The 20,327-nt window shown below is 43.0% G+C and overlaps 1 protein-coding gene across 1 annotated transcript in view; it reads left to right on the forward strand.

Annotated features, from left to right (window-relative positions):
- ADAMTS16 (ADAM metallopeptidase with thrombospondin type 1 motif 16) overlaps positions 1-20,327 on the forward strand; it is an 806,542-nt gene that overhangs the window by 731,521 nt on the left and 54,694 nt on the right. Inside the window, 1 exon segment of the mRNA XM_029589991.1 lies at positions 17,109-17,303. Coding sequence (XP_029445851.1) covers positions 17,109-17,303 — 195 coding nt within the window.

Genomic DNA, 20,327 nt, shown 5'->3' on the forward strand with positions numbered 1-20,327 from the left:
ACTAACACTAGGGATGTGAATCGTTTTCCATATCGTCTTAACGATAGAAATCGTGTGGCAGGGCAAGAAAATCGTCTTAGGCACGATTTTTTAGTTAAAAAATCGTTAAAAATCGTTTTTTCCGATTAGTGCGCACTAACTCGAGTTAGTGCGCACTAACTGGGAGTTAGTGCGCACTAACTGAAAATGATACAATTTGACACTTTTCAGGTCAGTTAAGGTCAGTTTAGGAATGAATATGTATTCCTATTGGCTGCCCTCTTATTTATTCATGTTACCAAGTTTCCTACTGACAGTATATGGGGGATGGGAAATGGAAACAGTTGGTAGCTTGACAAAACAAGTAATGTGATCAGTCAATGTGACTAGAACTTGTGCCCTAACCCTGATACCAGGGGTATTGTGATCTTCCTGCACACAGTGCCCTATCCCTATTAATACCAGGAGTGTTGTGATCTTCCTGCACACAGTGCCCTATCCCTAATACCAGGGGTGTTGTGATCTTCCTGCACACAGTGCCCTATTCCTGATACTGGGGGTGTTGTGATCTTCCTGCACACAGTGCCCTATTCCTGATACCGGGGGTGTTGTGATCTTCTTGCACACATCCCAATATCAGGGATAGGGCACTGCATGCAGGAAGATCACAACACTCCTGGTATTAATAGGGATAGGGCACTGCATGCAGGAAGATCACAACACTCCTGGTATTAATAGGGATAGGGCACTGCATGCAGGAAGATCACAACACCCCTGGTATCAGGGATAGGGCACTGTGTGCAGGAAGATCACAATACCCCGGAGGAGTGAGGGTCAGGCAGCTCCCCCCTGTCTGTGAAGCCAGCCTCTCACTAGTAATGCAGGGAGGGAGCTGTCTCAGACTTCACCATCCTCCCCCCCCCCCCCCCTTACCCACACACCATTCACTAGCTGGGACATGGGGGAAGTCAGGAGTGAGGGACAGGCAGCTCCCCCCTGTCTGTGAAGCCAACCTCTCACTAGTAATGCAGGGAGGGAGCTGTCTCATACTTCACCATCCTCCCCCCAACCCCTCACCCACACACCATTCACTAGCTGGGACATGGGGGAAGTCAGGAGTGAGGGTCAGGCAGCTCCCCCCTGTATGTGAAGCCAGCCTCTCACTAGTAATGCAGGGAGGGAGCTGTCTCAGACTTCACCATCCTCCCCCCCCCCCCTCACCCACACACCATTCACTAGCTGGGACATGGGGGAAGTCAGGAGTGAGGGTCAGGCAGCTCCCCCCTGTCTGCGAAGCCAGCCTCTCACTAGTAATGCAGGGAGGGAGCTGTCTCAGACTTCACCATCCTCCCCCCCCCCCCCCCTCACCCACACACCATTCACTAGCTGGGACATGGGGGAAGTCAGGAGTGAGGGTCAGGCAGCTCCCCCCTGTCTGTGAAGCCAGCCTCTCACTAGTAATGCAGGGAGGGAGCTGTCTCAGGCTTCACAATCCTCCCCCCCCCCTCACCCACACACCATTCACTAGCTGGGACATGGGGGAAGTCAGGAGTGAGGGTCAGGCAGCTCCCCCCTGTCTGTGAAGCCAGCCTCTCACTAGTAATGCAGGGAGGGAGCTGTCTCAGACTTCACCATCCTCCCCCCCCCCTCACCCACACACCATTCACTAGCTGGGACATGGGGGAAGTCAGGAGTGAGGGTCAGGCAGCTCCCCCCTGTCTGTGAAGCCAGCCTCTCACTAGTAATGCAGGGAGGGAGCTGTCTCAGACTTCACCATCCTCCCCCCCCCCCTCACCCACACACCATTCACTAGCTGGGACATGGGGGAAGTCAGGAGTGAGGGTCAGGCAGCTCCCCCCTGTCTGTGAAGCCAGCCTCTCACTAGTAATGCAGGGAGGGAGCTGTCTCAGACTTCACCATCCTCCCCCCCCCCTCACCCACACACCATTCACTAGCTGGGACATGGGGGAAGTCAGGAGTGAGGGTCAAGCAGCTCCCCCCTGTCTGTGAAGCCAGCCTCTCACTAGTAATGCAGGGAGGGAGCTGTCTCAGACTTCACCATCCTCCCCCCCCCCCCTCACCCACACACCATTCACTAGCTGGGACATGGGGGAAGTCAGGAGTGAGGGTCAGGCAGCTCCCCCCTGTCTGTGAAGCCAGCCTCTCACTAGTAATGCAGGGAGGGAGCTGTCTCAGACTGGTATCAGGGTTAGGGCACTGTGTGCAGGAAGATCACAACACTCCTGGTATTAATAGGGATAGGGCACTGTAAGAGATGACTGTAGTAGATTGAATAAAGATCTGATGTTTCTGCTCTCCTCACACCAAACAAAAACAACACACAAGCAGAGAAGCCCTTCTTACAAAGCTGAGCTAGTGAGTTAAGTAGGAGGAAAAGTAAACATACTGGTGCCAGTGTGGCTACTTAAAAAATACACTTACCAACAATCAATTACATATATTTGAACTGTGTACAGTTCCAGCCAGGACCACCTTTCTAAAATGCACAGTGATTGGCAAATTCAACATGCACTAGCATTTCAGGTGCCTGCTAACAAAAATAATAAACAAACAAGTTCTAGTCACGTGAGTGCTGATCATTACATTACTTTTTTTGTCAAGCTTCCAACTGTTTCCATTTCACATCCCCCCAACCATATTGGTAACATCAATAGATAAGAGCACAGCCAGCCAATAGGAATACATACATACATATTCATTCCTAAGTGACCTTTACTGACCTGGGAAGTGTGAACACTTTGTTTCATTTTCTGTTGGTGTTCGTTAGTTTCCAGTTCCATTTCCCATCCCCCCAACCATCACCTCAGTGGTAACCTTGGTAACATCAATAGATAAGAGGGCAGCCAGCCAATAGGAACACATATTCATTCCTAACTGACCTTCAGTGACCTGGAAAGTGTTTATTTGTATCATTTTCAGTTAGTGCGCACTAACGGGGAGTTAGTGCGCACTAACTCGAGTTAGTGCGCACTAACACGATTTAACAATTTTTAACGATAAATCGTTAGAATTTCTATTGTATCGTGTTCTATAACGATTTAAGACGATATAAACATTATCGGACAATAATTTTAATCGTTGAAAAACGATTCACATCCCTAACTAACACTAATACCTAAACTCACCTCGAGTTACTAGGTGGGCCTCCCATAGAGATATAAATACCTATCTAGCATGCGGGCATTATGGCTAGGCTGTCTCTCTCTCTCTCTCTCTCTCTCTCTCTCTCTCTCTCTCTCTAACATTCAAAACAGCAATTAACATGTCATGCTGCTGCTAATACATATGAAGTCTAACCTTGCCCTATCAAGTTTACTGATGTCTGATTAATTGTTTAGAATCTGAAAATTTACAAAGTTGTTCAGGAACAAAAAAAATCAATCAGTCCCACATTTTACCACACAATTACAAGGATATTTCAATAGAAAAGATGCCCCCAAAGCCCTGACTTCCTGGCAGAAAGCCAAGAAGCTTTTTCTTCTTTCCTAAGTAATTCTCACCATATTGGGGAAAATCCTAATGTCTGCCTGGCCACAAAAGAGAACATTCAGATTCTTAAAGTAACATCATATTGTATAGCTAAGATTATATTCATAAATAAAAGAGACTAATAATGTTTTTCTTTCAACAGTTTCTTGAGTAGAAGATTCCAATATAGCTGTAAGTTTCTCAAAATCCAGTGAAGAGTGGGCAGCTTCTTCCTGCTTTTTATTAGAATGAAAAGGCAGGAAATAGCCCTTATTAAATTCAGGAATTTTATCTTAAGGAACATGTAAAATTTAAATAAAAAATGTCCTTAATGTCATGCGAGGTTGTTCATCAACAATCCAAGGAAAATTTAAGAACCATAAGTTTAAATGCCTCAAATTATTCTCTATATACTCCACTCTCCTAGACAGAATTTCACATCCCTTAATAAATATAGCATTAACTAAGTTTAACTGTTTAGGTTCATCTTCCAGAACAGTGATCTTCCCAGTCTGATCCTGAAATTGTCTAGAAGTATCGTGAGATAAATTTTCCAATCTAGTAAAAGTATCATTTACCTTGACTGACCAGGCTGTGAAAGAGGTAGCAAAGCTGGCCATCAGATCCCATAACGCCTCAAGTGTAACTATCGTTGGGTTAGAAGGCAAAACAAAGGGCAGAGCAGTCTCCGGCTCCATGAAAGACATTGCAGCTCCTTCAAACAGAGAAGGTGGCATCTCCACAACATTCAACAAATGCTCCTCCCGCGGCTGAGCAGAACCACCACCTGCAAAACCCAAGCCCTCGCTTGCCACCAAAGTCAAAATCTCGGAGCCATTCTGAACAGCATCTCACTTTGATACAGGCGCCTGCACGATGACAAAATCATCCAGCGCTATAACCACCGCAAGGGGGGCACTCCAAAGTGCCGGCGGAAGACAACCATCTAAAGAGCCAAGTGACGCTTCTTCCTTGGATGAACATGGCACTCCTTGACTGGGAATATCAATGGGGACTTCCATAGCACCTTCAGCAGCAGGAACCATGAACTCTGTGATGGAATGCTTACCAGGGAGGGGCAAGGGCTTGGCAGGGAAGACTGTCACCCTCCTCTTCCATTTCAAAAGCATCTGGAAGCAGTAACAAGGAAAAAACCACAACCATACAGGTTAGCAAAATTTGTGCCACCATCTTGACTCCTCCCCACCCCTATTAATCTACTTCTTAGTGGCCTCTTTTTCCTCTTTCCTTTATTTTCTTTCCTAACAAAAAGATTAGTTCCTCTTATGATATCTCCTTTTAATTTTGCCCAATGATCTTCTACTTCCCCTAGATTTTTCTACTCAGAGCTAATGCCTCCTTGAGGCATTCCCTCATTTTAAGAAAGTTAGTTTGCCTGAAGTCTAGGATTCTCACCTTTCAATGAGCCTTAATCTCTCGCACCCCAATACTGAACCACACCATTTGGTGATCACTGGATGCCAGATGATTATCCACTACAAAATCAGAAATACCATCCCTGTTGGTAAGCACCAGGCCCAGTATCACCATCTCTCATGTATGTTTCATTACCAGTTCTCCTTGCAGAGAATCCAGGTTCTCCCGGCTTCTACAATTCATTGCAGCCAAGATGTTCCAATCAACATCCTGTAAATTGAAATCCCCTAGCAGCAGCACCTCCCCTTTCACAGCTATCCTGTGAATATCCTCCATTAAATCTCTTTGTAACTCTTCTGTCTGTAATGGGGATCAGTATATTATACTATTATAAATAGATGTTCCATTCCCTGTTTCCAGATTCACCCCCCGTGCTTCCTCCTTACCTCATAAGCCCAGCAATGCTGTTGCTTTAATATTGTTTTTCTCAGGACATCTATCTGGTCAGCAGTTGGACTGATAGCAGGTATGACAGCTCTGGCAATAGAATGTTTTCCAGACATCCTTTAGTTCCTGGTAGTTTATGATACCTGTTGAAAGAAATAAGAAGACCTGCCAAATTCCCTGCCTATTCGTGAACTGTCCTGCAAGTCAAATTAGCTAGCCTGTGGAATCTAACTTCTACTTCTACACTCAGAATCCCTGTTTGTGATCCTGTTCACTTCCTTACTTAATGTTTGGAAGTATTTTATCTTATTCGTACAGACTACAAATATATATTTATAAATCTATGACATATGTAGTTTTGGATTGTTCCATTTGTAGGCTGTTGTTGCTAGAAGTGTAAAAATAAATCAGAGCAACCAGAAATTATTATTATTACCACAGGATCTATGATGATGCTACCAATCAACTCACAGGAAATTTACTTAACTTGTTCTATTTGCAGAAAATGCACAGGTTATCTCTGGTACCAAGGGATTTGAATTTAATAACTTTTTTTCACTAGTTCTGTTCAGCCTCTGCCTCTCAGTTTCTGTGCAGCTGGCTTGCTTCTTCTTTTATTTTGGGGTTTCTCAAAATTGCCATGGATTTTCACAGTATCTTGCTGGGGCACCTGCTTCAAAGTAGCAGTCCCTGCAGAATTTTTGTTATTATTAGGATTTTAAGGTAGATAGCACTACAATACAAATAAAAATTACAAGCAGAATATGCATTTTAGTTAATGTGTGGTTTCTCATTCATAAATATATATTTAGCTTAAAAACAAGCATCATAACTATACATCAGAGTTTCCAATGAACTAAAGTGTGTTAAGGTTCATGCAGAGTAGAAACACATTAAACACAGATTGCAAGTTAAAATATGTTTAATGTACTTTATGACTGTTAGTCTCGCTGTGCTTTTATATTATCTGCATTGATGTGAACATAAAGTTCATGAAAACTGATGTAATTTAAATGTTAATGAGCTGTACTGCATGCAAATTCATGCTAGGCAGCTCATTAATATTTGCATTAACCCACCAGTAGTGCAAACACTTAACTATGGTGTAATGAAAGCTACATTAGCCTCTAAAGGCTGGCTTGAACCCCGATGGGTGCTCTGATTCCCCCGCCCCAGCACGAAGTTCAGGATCCCTTGCACATCTACACATATCATGCAAAGCAAAGTGCTACATGCATTAACTTTGCTTTTATTTGTTTCTCCCCTCCCCCCCAACCCTACCTCCAGGATTTCAGGATGAATGCTTCTTTGGCCTGACCCCACCATCTGTCAAGTGCCTCCTCCCTGGCCTAACTCATCTAACATTAGGAATTTAATGCTGGGTGCAAGAGTGACGATGCCTCCCTCTTGCCCAAAATGATGCAGACTGGTTGTCATATGCCTCTATTCTTGCTGTAATGGGGGAGGGAGGAAAACTGGAGCCCCCATTGAGATGCATGTTTTCTGTAAGAGAAGAACACAAAGCCTTAAGGATTTCTCAGAGAGGTTTACTTAAGGTTTTGATTTACTGGTGGGTTAATGTAAATCTCATTGTGTATAGCAAAGCACCACGGTTAATGCCCTTTAGTACTCTTGGGGGGGGGGGGGCAATATTTGAATATTGGGGCACATTTCTGGCTAGTTTCAAGCGGATAAGTCTTTACCCAGCTAGAATCTAGCCAGATAAAAAAAGGCATGCTGGGAGTGTTCTTGGTTGGGGAAGTTACCCAGCTAACTTGGCCGATTTTAAACTGTACCCAGCTAAGAGGGTCATTTTCAATGCTTATCGCGTGCAATAAGCCACTATTGCATGCGAAAAGTCCTTTTTCACGTGCGATAGCATGCTGGGGGTGGAGAGGGGAGGAGTCGGGGCGGCGAGGCGGCATACTCCGCAGTGTGTTCACTGGCGGCGATAAGGTAAGCCACATTATCATCGCCAGTAGCACGCCCAATAGCACCACCTTTCATGGTGGTGCTATTGGGAGCAAAAGCCGGCAGTAAAAACACCGCGGTGGTTCAAAGGCTGCCGGCTTTTGCAGGTCTGCCCCCCCCCCTTCGCCCCTCCCCACCCCCCATTTTCTCTGGGTTCACCATTCTACGATAGAATGGTAAGTTAGCCGGATAACCTAAAGTTATCTGACTGCATGTAGCCAGATAACGTGATCTTAACTGACTATATTCAAAGCAATGTAGCTGGTTAAGAACATAAGAACATAAGAACATGCCATACTGGGTCAGACCAAGGGTCCATCAAGCCCAGCATCCTGTCTCCAACAATGGCCAGTCCAGGCCATAAGAACCTGGCAAGTACCCAAAAACTAAGTCTATTTCATGATACCATTGCTAGTAATAGCAGTGGCTATTTTCTAAGTCAACTTAATTAATAGTAGGTAATGGACTTCTCCTCCAAGAACTTATCCAATCCTTTTTTAAACACAGCTATGCTAACTGCACTAACCACATCCTCTGGCAACAAATTCCAGAGTTTAATTGTGCGTTGAGTAAGAAAGAACTTTCTCCGATTAGTTTTAAATGTGCCTCATGCTAACTTCATGAAGTGCCCCCTAGTCTTTCTATTATCCGAAAGAGTAAATAACCGATTCACATCTACCCATTCTAGACCTCTCATGATTTTAAACACCTCTATCATATCCCCCCTCAGCCATCTCTTCTCCAAGCTGAAAAGTCCTAACCTCTTTAGTGTTTCCTCATAGGGGAGCTGTTCCATTCCCCTTATCATTTTGGTAGCCCTTCTCTGTACCTTCTCCATCGCAATTATATCTTTTTTGAGATGCGGCGACCAGAATTGTACACAGTATTCAAGGTGGGGTCTTACCATGGAGCGATACAGAGGCATTATAACATTTTCTGTTTTATTCACGATTCCCTTCCTAATAATTCCCAACATTCTGTTTGCATTTTTGACTGCCGCAGCACACTGAACCGACGATTTCAATGTGTTATCCACTATGACGCCTAGATCTCTTTCTTGGGTGGTAGCACCTAATATAGAACCTAACATTGTGTATCTATAGCATGGGTTATTTTTCCCTATATGTATCTCCTTGCACTTATCCACATTAAATTTCATTTGCCATTTCGATGCCCAATTTTCCAGTCTCACTAGGTCTTCCTACAATTTATTACAATCTGCTTGTGATTTAACTACTCTGAACAATTTTGTATCATCTGCAAATTTGATTACCTCACTCGTCGTATTTCTTTCCAGGTCATTTATAAATATATTGAAAAGTAAGGGTCCCAATACAGATCCCTGAGGCACTCCACTGCCCACTAGGGATGTGAATCGTTTTTCAACGATTAAAATTATCGTCCGATAATGTTTATATCGTCTTAAATCATTATAGAACACGATACAATAGAAATTCTAACGATTTATCGTTAAAAATCGTTAAATCGTGTTAGTGCGCACTAACTCGAGTTAGTGCGCACTAACTCGATTTAGTGCGCACTAACTGAAAATGATACAAATAAACACTTTCCAGGTCACTGAAGGTCAGTTAGGAATGAATATGTGTTCCTATTGGCTGGCTGCCCTCTTATCTATTGATGTTACCAAGGTTACCACTGAGGTGATGGTTGGGGGGATGGGAAATGGAACTGGAAAACTAACGAACACCAACAGAAAATGAAACAAAGTGTTCACACTTCCCAGGTCAGTAAAGGTCACTTAGGAATGAATATGTATGTATGTATTCCTATTGGCTGGCTGTGCTCTTATCTATTGATGTTACCAATATGGTTGGGGGGATGTGAAATGGAAACAGTTGGAAGCTTGACAAAAAAAGTAATGTAATGATCAGCACTCACGTGACTAGAACTTGTTTGTTTATTATTTTTGTTAGCAGGCACCTGAAATGCTAGTGCATGTTGAATTTGCCAATCACTGTGCATTTTAGAAAGGTGGTCCTGGCTGGAACTGTACACAGTTCAAATATATGAAATTGATTGTTGGTAAGTGTATTTTTTAAGTAGCCACACTGGCACCAGTATGTTTACTTTTCCTCCTACTTAACTCACTAGCTCAGCTTTGTAAGAAGGGCTTCTCTGCTTGTGTGTTGTTTTTGTTTGGTGTGAGGAGAGCAGAAACATCAGATCTTTATTCAATCTACTACAGTCATCTCTTACAGTGCCCTATCCCTATTAATACCAGGAGTGTTGTGATCTTCCTGCACACAGTGCCCTAACCCTGATACCAGTCTGAGACAGCTCCCTCCCTGCATTACTAGTGAGAGGCTGGCTTCACAGACAGGGGGGAGCTGCCTGACCCTCACTCCTGACTTCCCCCATGTCCCAGCTAGTGAATGGTGTGTGGGTGAGGGGGGGGGGGGGAGGATGGTGAAGTCTGAGACAGCTCCCTCCCTGCATTACTAGTGAGAGGCTGGCTTCACAGACAGGGGGGAGCTGCCTGACCCTCACTCCTGACTTCCCCCATGTCCCAGCTAGTGAATGGTGTGTGGGTGAGGGGGGGGGGGGGAGGATGGTGAAGTCTGAGACAGCTCCCTCCCTGCATTACTAGTGAGAGGCTGGCTTCACAGACAGGGGGGAGCTGCCTGACCCTCACTCCTGACTTCCCCCATGTCCCAGCTAGTGAATGGTGTGTGGGTGAGGGGGGGGGGGAGGATGGTGAAGTCTGAGACAGCTCCCTCCCTGCATTACTAGTGAGAGGCTGGCTTCGCAGACAGGGGGGAGCTGCCTGACCCTCACTCCTGACTTCCCCCATGTCCCAGCTAGTGAATGGTGTGTGGGTGAGGGGTGGGGGGAGGATGGTGAAGTCTGAGACAGCTCCCTCCCTGCATTACTAGTGAGAGGCTGGCTTCACAGACAGGGGGGAGCTGCCTGACCCTCACTCCTGACTTCCCCCATGTCCCAGCTAGTGAATGGTGTGTGGGTGAGGGAGGGGGGGGGGGAGGATGGTGAAGTCTGAGACAGCTCCCTCCCTGCATTACTAGTGAGAGGCTGGCTTCACAGACAGGGGGGAGCTGCCTGTCCCTCACTCCTGACTTCCCCCATGTCCCAGCTAGTGAATGGTGTGTGGGTGAGGGGGGGGGGGGGGGTGGATGGTGAAGTCTGAGACAGCTCCCTCCCTGCATTACTAGTGAGAGGCTGGCTTCACAGACAGGGGGGAGCTGCCTGACCCTCACTCCTGACTTCTCCCATGTCCCAGCTAGTGAATGGTGTGTGGGTAAGGGGGGGGGGGGAGGATGGTGAAGTCTGAGACAGCTCCCTCCCTGCATTACTAGTGAGAGGCTGGCTTCACAGACAGGGGGGAGCTGCCTGACCCTCACTCCTCCGGGGTATTGTGATCTTCCTGCACACAGTGCCCTATCCCTGATACCAGGGGTGTTGTGATCTTCCTGCATGCAGTGCCCTATCCCTATTAATACCAGGAGTGTTGTGATCTTCCTGCATGCAGTGCCCTATCCTATTAATACCAGGAGTGTTGTGATCTTCCTGCATGCAGTGCCCTATCCCTGATATCGGGATGTGTGCAAGAAGATCACAACACCCCCGGTATCAGGAATAGGGTACTGTGTGCAGGAAGATCACAACACCCCCAGTATCAGGAATAGGGCACTGTGTGCAGGAAGATCACAACACCCCTGGTATTAGGGATAGGGCACTGTGTGCAGGAAGATCACAACACTCCTGGTATTAATAGGGATAGGGCACTGTGTGCAGGAAGATCACAATACCCCTGGTATCAGGGTTAGGGCACAAGTTCTAGTCACATTGACTGATCACATTACTTGTTTTGTCAAGCTACCAACTGTTTCCATTTCCCATCCCCCATATACTGTCAGTAGGAAACTTGGTAACATGAATAAATAAGAGGGCAGCCAATAGGAATACATATTCATTCCTAAACTGACCTTAACTGACCTGAAAAGTGTCAAATTGTATCATTTTCAGTTAGTGCGCACTAACTCCCAGTTAGTGCGCACTAACTCCCGTTAGTGCGCACTAACTCGAGTTAGTGCGCACTAATCGGAAAAAACGATTTTTAACGATTTTTTAACTAAAAAATCGTGCCTAAGACGATTTTCTTGCCCTGCCACACGATTTCTATCGTTAAGACGATATGGAAAACGATTCACATCCCTACTGCCCACTCCCTTCCACTGAGAAAATTGTCCATTTAATCCTACTCTCTGTTTCCTGTCTTTTATACAGTTTGTAATCCACAAAAGGACATCACCACCTATACCATGACTTTTTACTTTTCCTAGAAGCCTTTCATGAGGAACTTTATCAAACACCTTCTGAAAATCCAAGTACACTACATCTACCGGTTCACCTTTATCCACATGTTTATTAACTCCTTCAAAAAAGTGAAGCAGATTTGTGAGGCCAGACTTGCCTTGGGTAAAGCCATGCTGACTTTGTTCCATTAAATCATGTCTTTCTATATGTTCTGTGATTTTGATGCTTAGAACACTTTCCACTATTTTTCCTGGCACTGAAGTCAGGCTAACCGGTCTGTAGTTTCCCGGATCGCCCCTGGAGCCCTTTTTAAATATTGGGGTTACATTAGCTATCCTCTTCAGGTACAATTGATGATTTTAATGATAGGTTTCAAATTTTTACTAATAGGTCTGAAATTTCATTTTTCAGTTCCTTCAGAACCCTGGGGTGTATATCATCCGGTCCAGGTGATTTACTACTCTTCAGTTTATCAATCAGGCCTACCACATCGTCTAGGTTCACCGAAATTTGGTTCAGTCCATCTGAATCATTACACATGAAAACCTTCTCCAGAACGGGTATCTCCCCAACATACTCTTTAGTAAACACCAAAGCAAAGAAATCATTTAATCTTTCCGCGATGGCCTTATCTTCTCTAAGTGCCCCTTTAACTCCTCGATCATCTAACTGTCCAACTGACTCCCTCACAGGCTTTCTGCTTTGGATATATTTTTAAAAGTTTTTACTGTTGAGTTTTTGCCTCTATGGCCAACTTCTTTTCAAATTCTCTCTTAGCCTGTCTTATCAATGTCTTACATTTAACTTGCCAATGCTTATGCATTATCCTATTTTCTTCTGTTGGATCCTTCCTCCAGTTTTTGAATGAAAATCTTTTTGCTAACATAGCTTCTTTCACCTCCCCTTTTAACCATGCCGGTAATCATCTTGCCTTCTTTCCACCTTTTTTAATGTGTGGAATACATCTGGACTGTGCTTCTAGGATGGCATTTTTTTTAACAATGACCATGCCTCTTGCACACTTTTTACCTTTGTAGCTGCTCCTTTCAGTTTTTTTCTAACAATTTTTCTCATTTTATCAAAGTTTCTCTTTTGAAAGTTTAGCACGAGAGCCATGGATTTGCTTACTGTCCCCCTTCTAGCCATTAATTCAAATTTGAACATATTATGATCACTATTGCCAAGCGGCCCCACCACTGTTACCTCTCTCACCAAATCCTGTGCTCCACTGAGAATTAGATCTAAAATTGCTCCCTCTCTTGTTGGTTCCTGAACCAATTGCTCCATAAAAATGTCATTTATTCCATCCAGGAACTTTATAACTCTAGCATGTACCGATGATACATTTACCCAGTCAATATTGGGGTAATTGAAGTCTGACAAAGCTGATTCGAAACAGTCTTATAAAACAGGATGTCTTTTATTTTTTATTATTTTTTATTATTTTATTTTTTTGGCGCCTCTGTCTCCTTTAAATACCTGTCAAATTTGAAGGGCGTTGCGCTCCCTGTCACTGTCAAAACGCTGCTGTCAGCTTTTGTGTGAATTCCAGCGGTGGCGATCCCCCCCGATGCAGCCTGCGGCGAAACACGGGACCGTGTCGGGGGACGCCATTAAGCCGGTGCTCGTATAACCTTGTGGAGTTGCCATATTGAAAAAATAAAAGACATCCTGTTTTATAAGACTGTTTCGAATCAGCTTTGTCAGGATTACACATCCTCCTGCACTATATGTACATTGCGATATTGCTTGAAGTGCAGTATTTGCTCATTATTTGTTTTGTGGTAATTGAAGTCTCCCATTATTACCGCACTACCAATTTGGTTAGCTTCCCTAATTTCTCTTAGCCTTGCCTTTTAACTTTTAGAAAAAGACTTAAAACCTGGCTCTTTCACCAAGCCTTCGCCGATCCACCAGACAATCATTAGTTGTCCTTCACCCTTACCCGTCCTGGCATTTATACTCACGAACGGACTCTGATTCTTCCAGGTTAAAGCAACATTAAGCTTTTAACCCGTACGCTCTATTGTATCACTTTATATTTATTTTCTGCCTTATCTTCTTTCCAGCTTGTGGCAAGCTTCCAAGTTCTCATTCCCTGTTGATTGTAACTTTGACTTATTCCTACCTATTGTTTATCTTTCGTTTACTTGAATTTGAATTGTTACTCCAGTTATACCCTTGTTAAATGTAAACCGATCCGATATGGTTATTTACTATGAAGGTCGGTATAAAAAACTGTTAAATAAAATAAATAAATAAAATTTCATTATCAGTCTCACCATCTTGACCAGGTGGACGGTAGTATACTCCTATCACTATAGTGGCATTATTATAACCAAGAATAGTTTGGCTAGTAACATGTGCAACACAATTATAATGGGAGACTTCAATTACCCAAGTATTGATTGAATAAATGTCTCATCAGGACATGCAAGAGAGATAATGTTCCTAGATATCATCAATGACTGCTTCATGCAGAAGTTAATGGCCATGGAACCGTTGAGACAGGGAACTATATTATATCTAGTTCTCAATGGAATGCAGGATGTGAGTTTCCATGATATGCAAATGTATCTCATCAATATTCATTGAGGATATCCTGAAAGTTCATTTGGCTGTGAGGTCCCCAGGGCAGGTTTTGGAAGCTGTGGCTTATGCTGTTCTCTATTTTCCTCATTTGGGTCTGCTTTCCAGTTTTTGAATGATGACTCTGAGCTATTAGATGGAATCACTGTGAAACTGGAGGATATAATTGTAGCAAGCTACTATAAATCAGATACAGTTATGAAGTAGACCAGTTATGAAGTAGACAATACAGTTATGAAGTAGACCAATATAAAACGTAACTCAGTAACACAACTGGACTAAACCATCACTCCCCAAACATTGTTTTTATTAATGATATTGTAACTGTACTTAATTGACACTTGTTAGAATGTACGATAAACTACCTATATATACCTTTTTTTGTGCCTATTTGTAAACCGTTGCGATGGTACATGACTTAGCAACGGTATAGAAAAGTTTTTAAAATAAATAAATTAAATAAATCCCTTCCCCCATGAGCTTATCATGTTTTGGAGCCTTACAATATGGACTGAGTTGCTTCTGGATCTGAGTGATGTGTTTTGGATCTGTCAAATAAGGGGTTTCAACCCTGAAAAGACTGCAAGCCGCTACAGCCAAGGTGAAGGAATATAAAAATATGTCAAAAATCCCCATGTGCTCGCCTGTAAATGACAAATGTTCTGCAAGAACCAGCATCCAGCACTCATAGTGTTAAGTTGGGAAAAGGGCTGTACTGTTTAGCCCGGACAGAGAACAGTACTACATAGCCAGTAGAGGAGGAAGCCAAAGGAATGCTGGAAGACCATTTAGGGTAGAAAAGGTACAATTTGGCTGTCTCTGTGTATACAGGATGGGGAGAACCAGGAATTGGAGCCAGAAGCCAGGAAGAGAGGAGTAATTCTTGGAGGCCTACAATCAGATCTTCTCCTGAAGAAATAATTATGAAGAGAGAAAGACAGAAGTCTATACTCTGAAGAAATAGAGAGACAGACAGCTGTTCTTGCTTCATAGCCAAGCTATATGTAAAATCCCAAAAGGGACTCAGGAGCCAGGAGCTGAGAGACTTCCTTTCCAGAGATATCCAGGCCCAGGAGCACATGGCTAGATTACCCTCCTAGAGACTGAGTTAAGTAATCTAAACTTTGTATATAAAGTATCTTAGCAGAGGAGAGAGAAGGTTTATTTCCTTTCCTTTTGTCACAAATTCAGTATCTCATCTTAATTGTTTCAGCCTTTCAGCCAAAGTCAAGCAGAAATTCTTGCTGGCAGATACAGGGAAAGAAAAACTGGTGGTCTGTAAGAGACTGAATCCAGGCCCGCTTTCTGTTTATAACCAAGTAAATCATTTAGGGAATCTCCCCAGGAGAGAGAGATCTTTCATACTCTTCAGTGCTCATCTGATTGTTTGTCATCTAGCCAGCTCTACCATCAAGAGGCACTTCTTCATTTTCTTGTTTTTTTCCACACAATTTTGTGTTTGGGACAGGGTGCAACCTTTAAAAACTGGTTACATTGGGGTGGATCTCTTACTCCCCCTCCCCCTTTTTGAGTACTCAGGGTACTTAGGGGTAAAGACAATTTTTGAAAACTGCATGTCACTGTTTGTCCCCCAGTCTTTCTCTATTAGCATTCCTTGTTTTTACTATCCATATGAGTATGTTGGTTGTCCTGGCTTTCAGGCCATATGCAGTGTTATTTTTCATTGCTTGATTTAAAATAAGAAAACTGAACATTTTTATTATTATTCACTACTGTACTTTTCCCATTTAATGTTCTGGCTGAGTTTACTGTCTACTTACACATTACTAGTAAAAGGGTTAAGAGAGAGGTTGTTTGGGAAGGGCACAAAATAGTGGTATCAAGGTGACTGGGACCCTGTCTCATCCCCCACTCAGGCTACGAACCAGAAGATAAATCATATTAGTGAATATAATTTCTCAGATGGTACTCCCCACCCCAAGCATAGGGGTAGTTCATAGTCCACACTGGGGGTGGGAGGCACACAATAATTCATATTAACAGACTAAAGAATTAGAAATCACTGGGACTGGATGGTATTCACCGCAGAACCCCGGGACGCGCGTAGGTCCCAGGGTTTTTGGAAGGGGGCGTGTCGGGGGTGTGTCGGAGGGGCGGGGCCGAACGACGTGGCGTTTTGGGTGCGGGGTGCGGCGTTTCGAGGGCGGGACCGGGGGTGTGGCGCCGGCCCGGGGGCGTGGTCCAGGCCTTCGGACCAGCCCCCGGGTCGGAACACGGCACGCCAGCAGTCCGCTGGCGCACGTAGATTTACGTCTGCTTCTCGCAGGCGTAAATCTACGTACAAACGTAAGGGGGGGGGTTTAGATAGGGCCGGGGGGGTGGGTTAGGTAGAGGAAGGGAGGGGAAGGTGAGGGGAGGGCGAAAGAGAATTCTTTCGCCCTCCCCTCACAATATCTGCCTTAAAAACACCACAATAAACACTCAGGGGTAGATTTTTTTAAAAAGCGCGTTCGCGTACTTTTGTTTGCGCACCAGGCGCAAACAAAAGTACGCTGGATTTTATAAGATACGCGCGTAGCCGCGCGTATCTTCTAAAATCCTATATCGGCGCGCACAAGGCTGCCGATTTTGGGCAGCCGGCGTGCGCCGAGCCGCGCAGCCTGTCACCGTTCCCTCCGAGGCCGCTCCTGGTGCGCAAACAAAAGTACGCGAACGCGCTTTTTAAAAAAATCTACCCCTGAGTGTTTATTGTGGTGTTTTTAAGGCAGATATTGCCAGTGTTAAAACTATTGATTGATATGTGTTACTGATAATTTTTAATGCATCTTGGTACATTTGGCCCCATTTTAGTTTAAGAAAAAATATTTTAGCATGGTTTCTACAGCAGATTTAATGCTTTTTTATTGAATTGTATTTAGTTAAGACATTTTTATTTCATTCTGATAACCATAAATCTCTGGAAAAGATTAATGACACAGGATTATCTTGTTTTCTTTCTCTAGTGTTCTCGAACATGTGGTAAAGGATGGAAGAAAAGAACTGTGATCTGTAAAAGTACTAATCCTTCCTCCCGGGCTCAGGTTCTATCAGACGCTGCCTGCACCACAGAACTTAAACCAAAAATTCAGGAAGCTTGTCTCCATAAACGCTGCCAGAAACAAAAAAAGCTCCAGTGGTTTGTCTCGGCATGGTCAGAGGTAGATACATATTTGCTTTCATTAATTTAAGAAAATAATAATAATAATTTCATTCAGACTGCACTGGAGGATTGTGATCTCTATCAGATATTTAATTCTGTTCTGCACGCCATCACTTTCAAAAGGACCGCTAGCAAAGAAATGGTGTATAAGCTCTGGAGATATTCCATAGGCTTGCAGGACTTAGAGATTGTTACAGCGTTCACTTTTGTCCAAATATGTGTAAAATTATAAATAATACAGTAAGACATGGAACATCAGAGTGAATGTTGTTGGGACTTGGTACTTTGCCAGCTTTAAGGCTCTCAACAGCTGTCTTCAGTTTGTCCATAATTATAGTGCAAGTTAAGCAACAGTCAGGTGCATGGAAAGTATTGTAACTCATCAGCTAGAGTTCAATAGCAAGATTTCCTACTAGATTGAGTAAATTTGATATGCTACACAGTTTCTTTCCATCTATTCCTATGGCTCTCATTAAAGCTTGTTCACTGTTTGATGCTCATTATTATCTTCCTGAAAAGCAGCATATAGGAAGTAGTTGCCCAGGCTCCAACTGAGGATATAATCTTTATCCACAGGGAATGCAGTTCTCTGAAATATCTATTACAATCTTGCAGAACGCAAAATAACTTTTCTCAATAGTGATGGACTCAGGCATAAGAATATATTGTAAGGTCTGGCAAGATCAGTCACTCCATGATATTGTCCTTAGCTACCTTATGAAAAATTAAGCACTTTTTAGATAGTGTTGATGTTAGATGTACAAGAACTAATGCAAGAGGAGGAACAGAATGTTGAGTGTTTTCATCTGTGATATCAACTTAGGTTCAGTGAGCATGCTATATAACAGTACATAGGGATGTGCAATTGTTTGAAACAAATGGGCATTCCAAAAATAATGGAACCCTATTTGTTTCATTTGTGGATCTCATAAACAACTCTTGGTGGATCACATAATTACATACATAATCTTTAAACCCATTCACATAAACAATTACATCTTAAAATGACAAAATCACCAAAATATCAATTAAAATCAAATATAACATCTTATAAAAACAGCAAACAAAATCCTAAATCCTGTTCTTCCCTGATATCGACCGAAAAATTATTCTGAAGAATGGGCCCTGAGACCTTAAACACCCAATTCTGAGATTCTGTTAATCATATTACTCTCAAAGAAGGAATTTCGATGAGATGTTGAGACGATGACCGAAATATCCAACTTGGTTGATATACCTGCACTGCAGAAGAAATACATGGTGGTACCAAGTTCTGCTGTGCTTTAAATATTAAAACTAACACCTTAAATCTTATTTGCCAGTTAATAAGGAGCTAATGTAATGAAGCTAAGACTGACATTATATGTTCTCAAAACTTTATACCAGATAACTGAGCTGCCAGTGTTTTCAAATAGGAATTTAGGGGGCCCAAAATCCAAGCATTGCAACAGTCTAGGGAAGATAGAATTAATGATTGCTTTACCAACCAAACATCTGAATAACTAAGCAAATGCTTTAAATTTCATAAGAGAGTGCATTTTATAATAACAAACTTGTATCACTGCATTGAAATATGGGCAGAGATAGAAAAGAATCTTTAACAGATTCCTCTCCCACCCCTCTCAACATCACCTTCTCCTCCTAGCATCTTCTCTACCCTCCCCATCCCCTTAATCCCCCCATCCCCCCCCATCTTTATCACCTTTGTTGTCCTTAACCCACATGTATATATTGTACACAGAATTTTTGTTATAATGTTTTTCAGTTAACCTGGTTATCCAGATAATTTCTTTAATCTTCTCTTATATCTCATATTTATCCTGCTCTTGTATAAAAGTTATGTATCTCATATTTAACTTGGTTCCTTGTAAAGGCTATGCCTAACTGACAGTCTCCTGTCAGAATTTCAAGTTATGTGTAAACCGATACGATGTGCAAACGGATGTCGGTATATAAAAATGCTAAAATAAATAAATAAATAAATAAAATACATTTAAAAACTCCAAAATTTCTAACTTGGGCCTGGATTTTCTATTGTGCACAGCTTTGTGAATCCCACGGTAATGGGGGATGGGGGGGCAAAGCGGGGGGGGGGGGCGGGCTTGCGAAAGCCGGCAGCGATCGCACCACCTCAGTGTTATCGCTACTGGCTTTCGCACCCAATAGCGCCACCATAAAAGGTGGCGCTATTGGGCACGCTACTGTCGGTGATAACGGGTCTTACCTTACCAGCAAAGTTACAGCCGCGTCCGCCCTGACGCCGCCCTATTCCTCCTCTTCCAGTCCCGACTCTGCCCCGACTCTGCCCCCATCAAGCTATCACACGCGAAAAGTACCTTTTCGCGTGTGATACTGATAGAAAATGACCCCCTTGATTATTAATCGGAATTGGATTTTATTCAGATTGAATGGAAGAATCTACTCTCTGAGCGAGATAGAATCATGGTTTCGGTCTTTTTAATATTTAGCTTCAATTTATTCCCAATAAGCCAATTCTGGACCTGACGCAGGCAGTCTAATAGTTTTATCTGAGCTACCTCAAAAGATTCTGAAATTGGAAAAAAAAATTGTATATCCTCTGCATAGCATTTAATGAATACCTTCAGCTTAGAGAGCATTGAACAGAGCGGTGCTAAATAAATATTAGATAAGATTGGTGATAATGAACCCTGAGGTACACCTGCAAAAGCTGGATACAATTTAGACTCGAAATCCCCATCACAAATCTATATTATCGATTTACCAAAAATGAGTAGAACCAGGAGTAAACTGTAACTCTTATACCCAAATCTTTCAACTGCTCCAACAAAATCTCATGATTTTAAGTGTTGAACACACTAGATAAATCTAAAAAAATAAACAGATATTTAGTGCCCTAATCAAAGCCCTGATGAATGTTGTCAAATTAATCCAACAATAGGGTTTCTATACTATATCATAGACGGAATCCGAATTCAGATCTATCTAGGAGATTATTATCTGTTAGGTATACTTGTAACTATGTAAATACTGCTTTCTCCAA

Source organism: Rhinatrema bivittatum, chromosome 2 (assembly GCF_901001135.1).
Source record: "Rhinatrema bivittatum chromosome 2, aRhiBiv1.1, whole genome shotgun sequence".
Lineage (NCBI taxonomy): Eukaryota > Metazoa > Chordata > Amphibia > Gymnophiona > Rhinatrematidae > Rhinatrema > Rhinatrema bivittatum.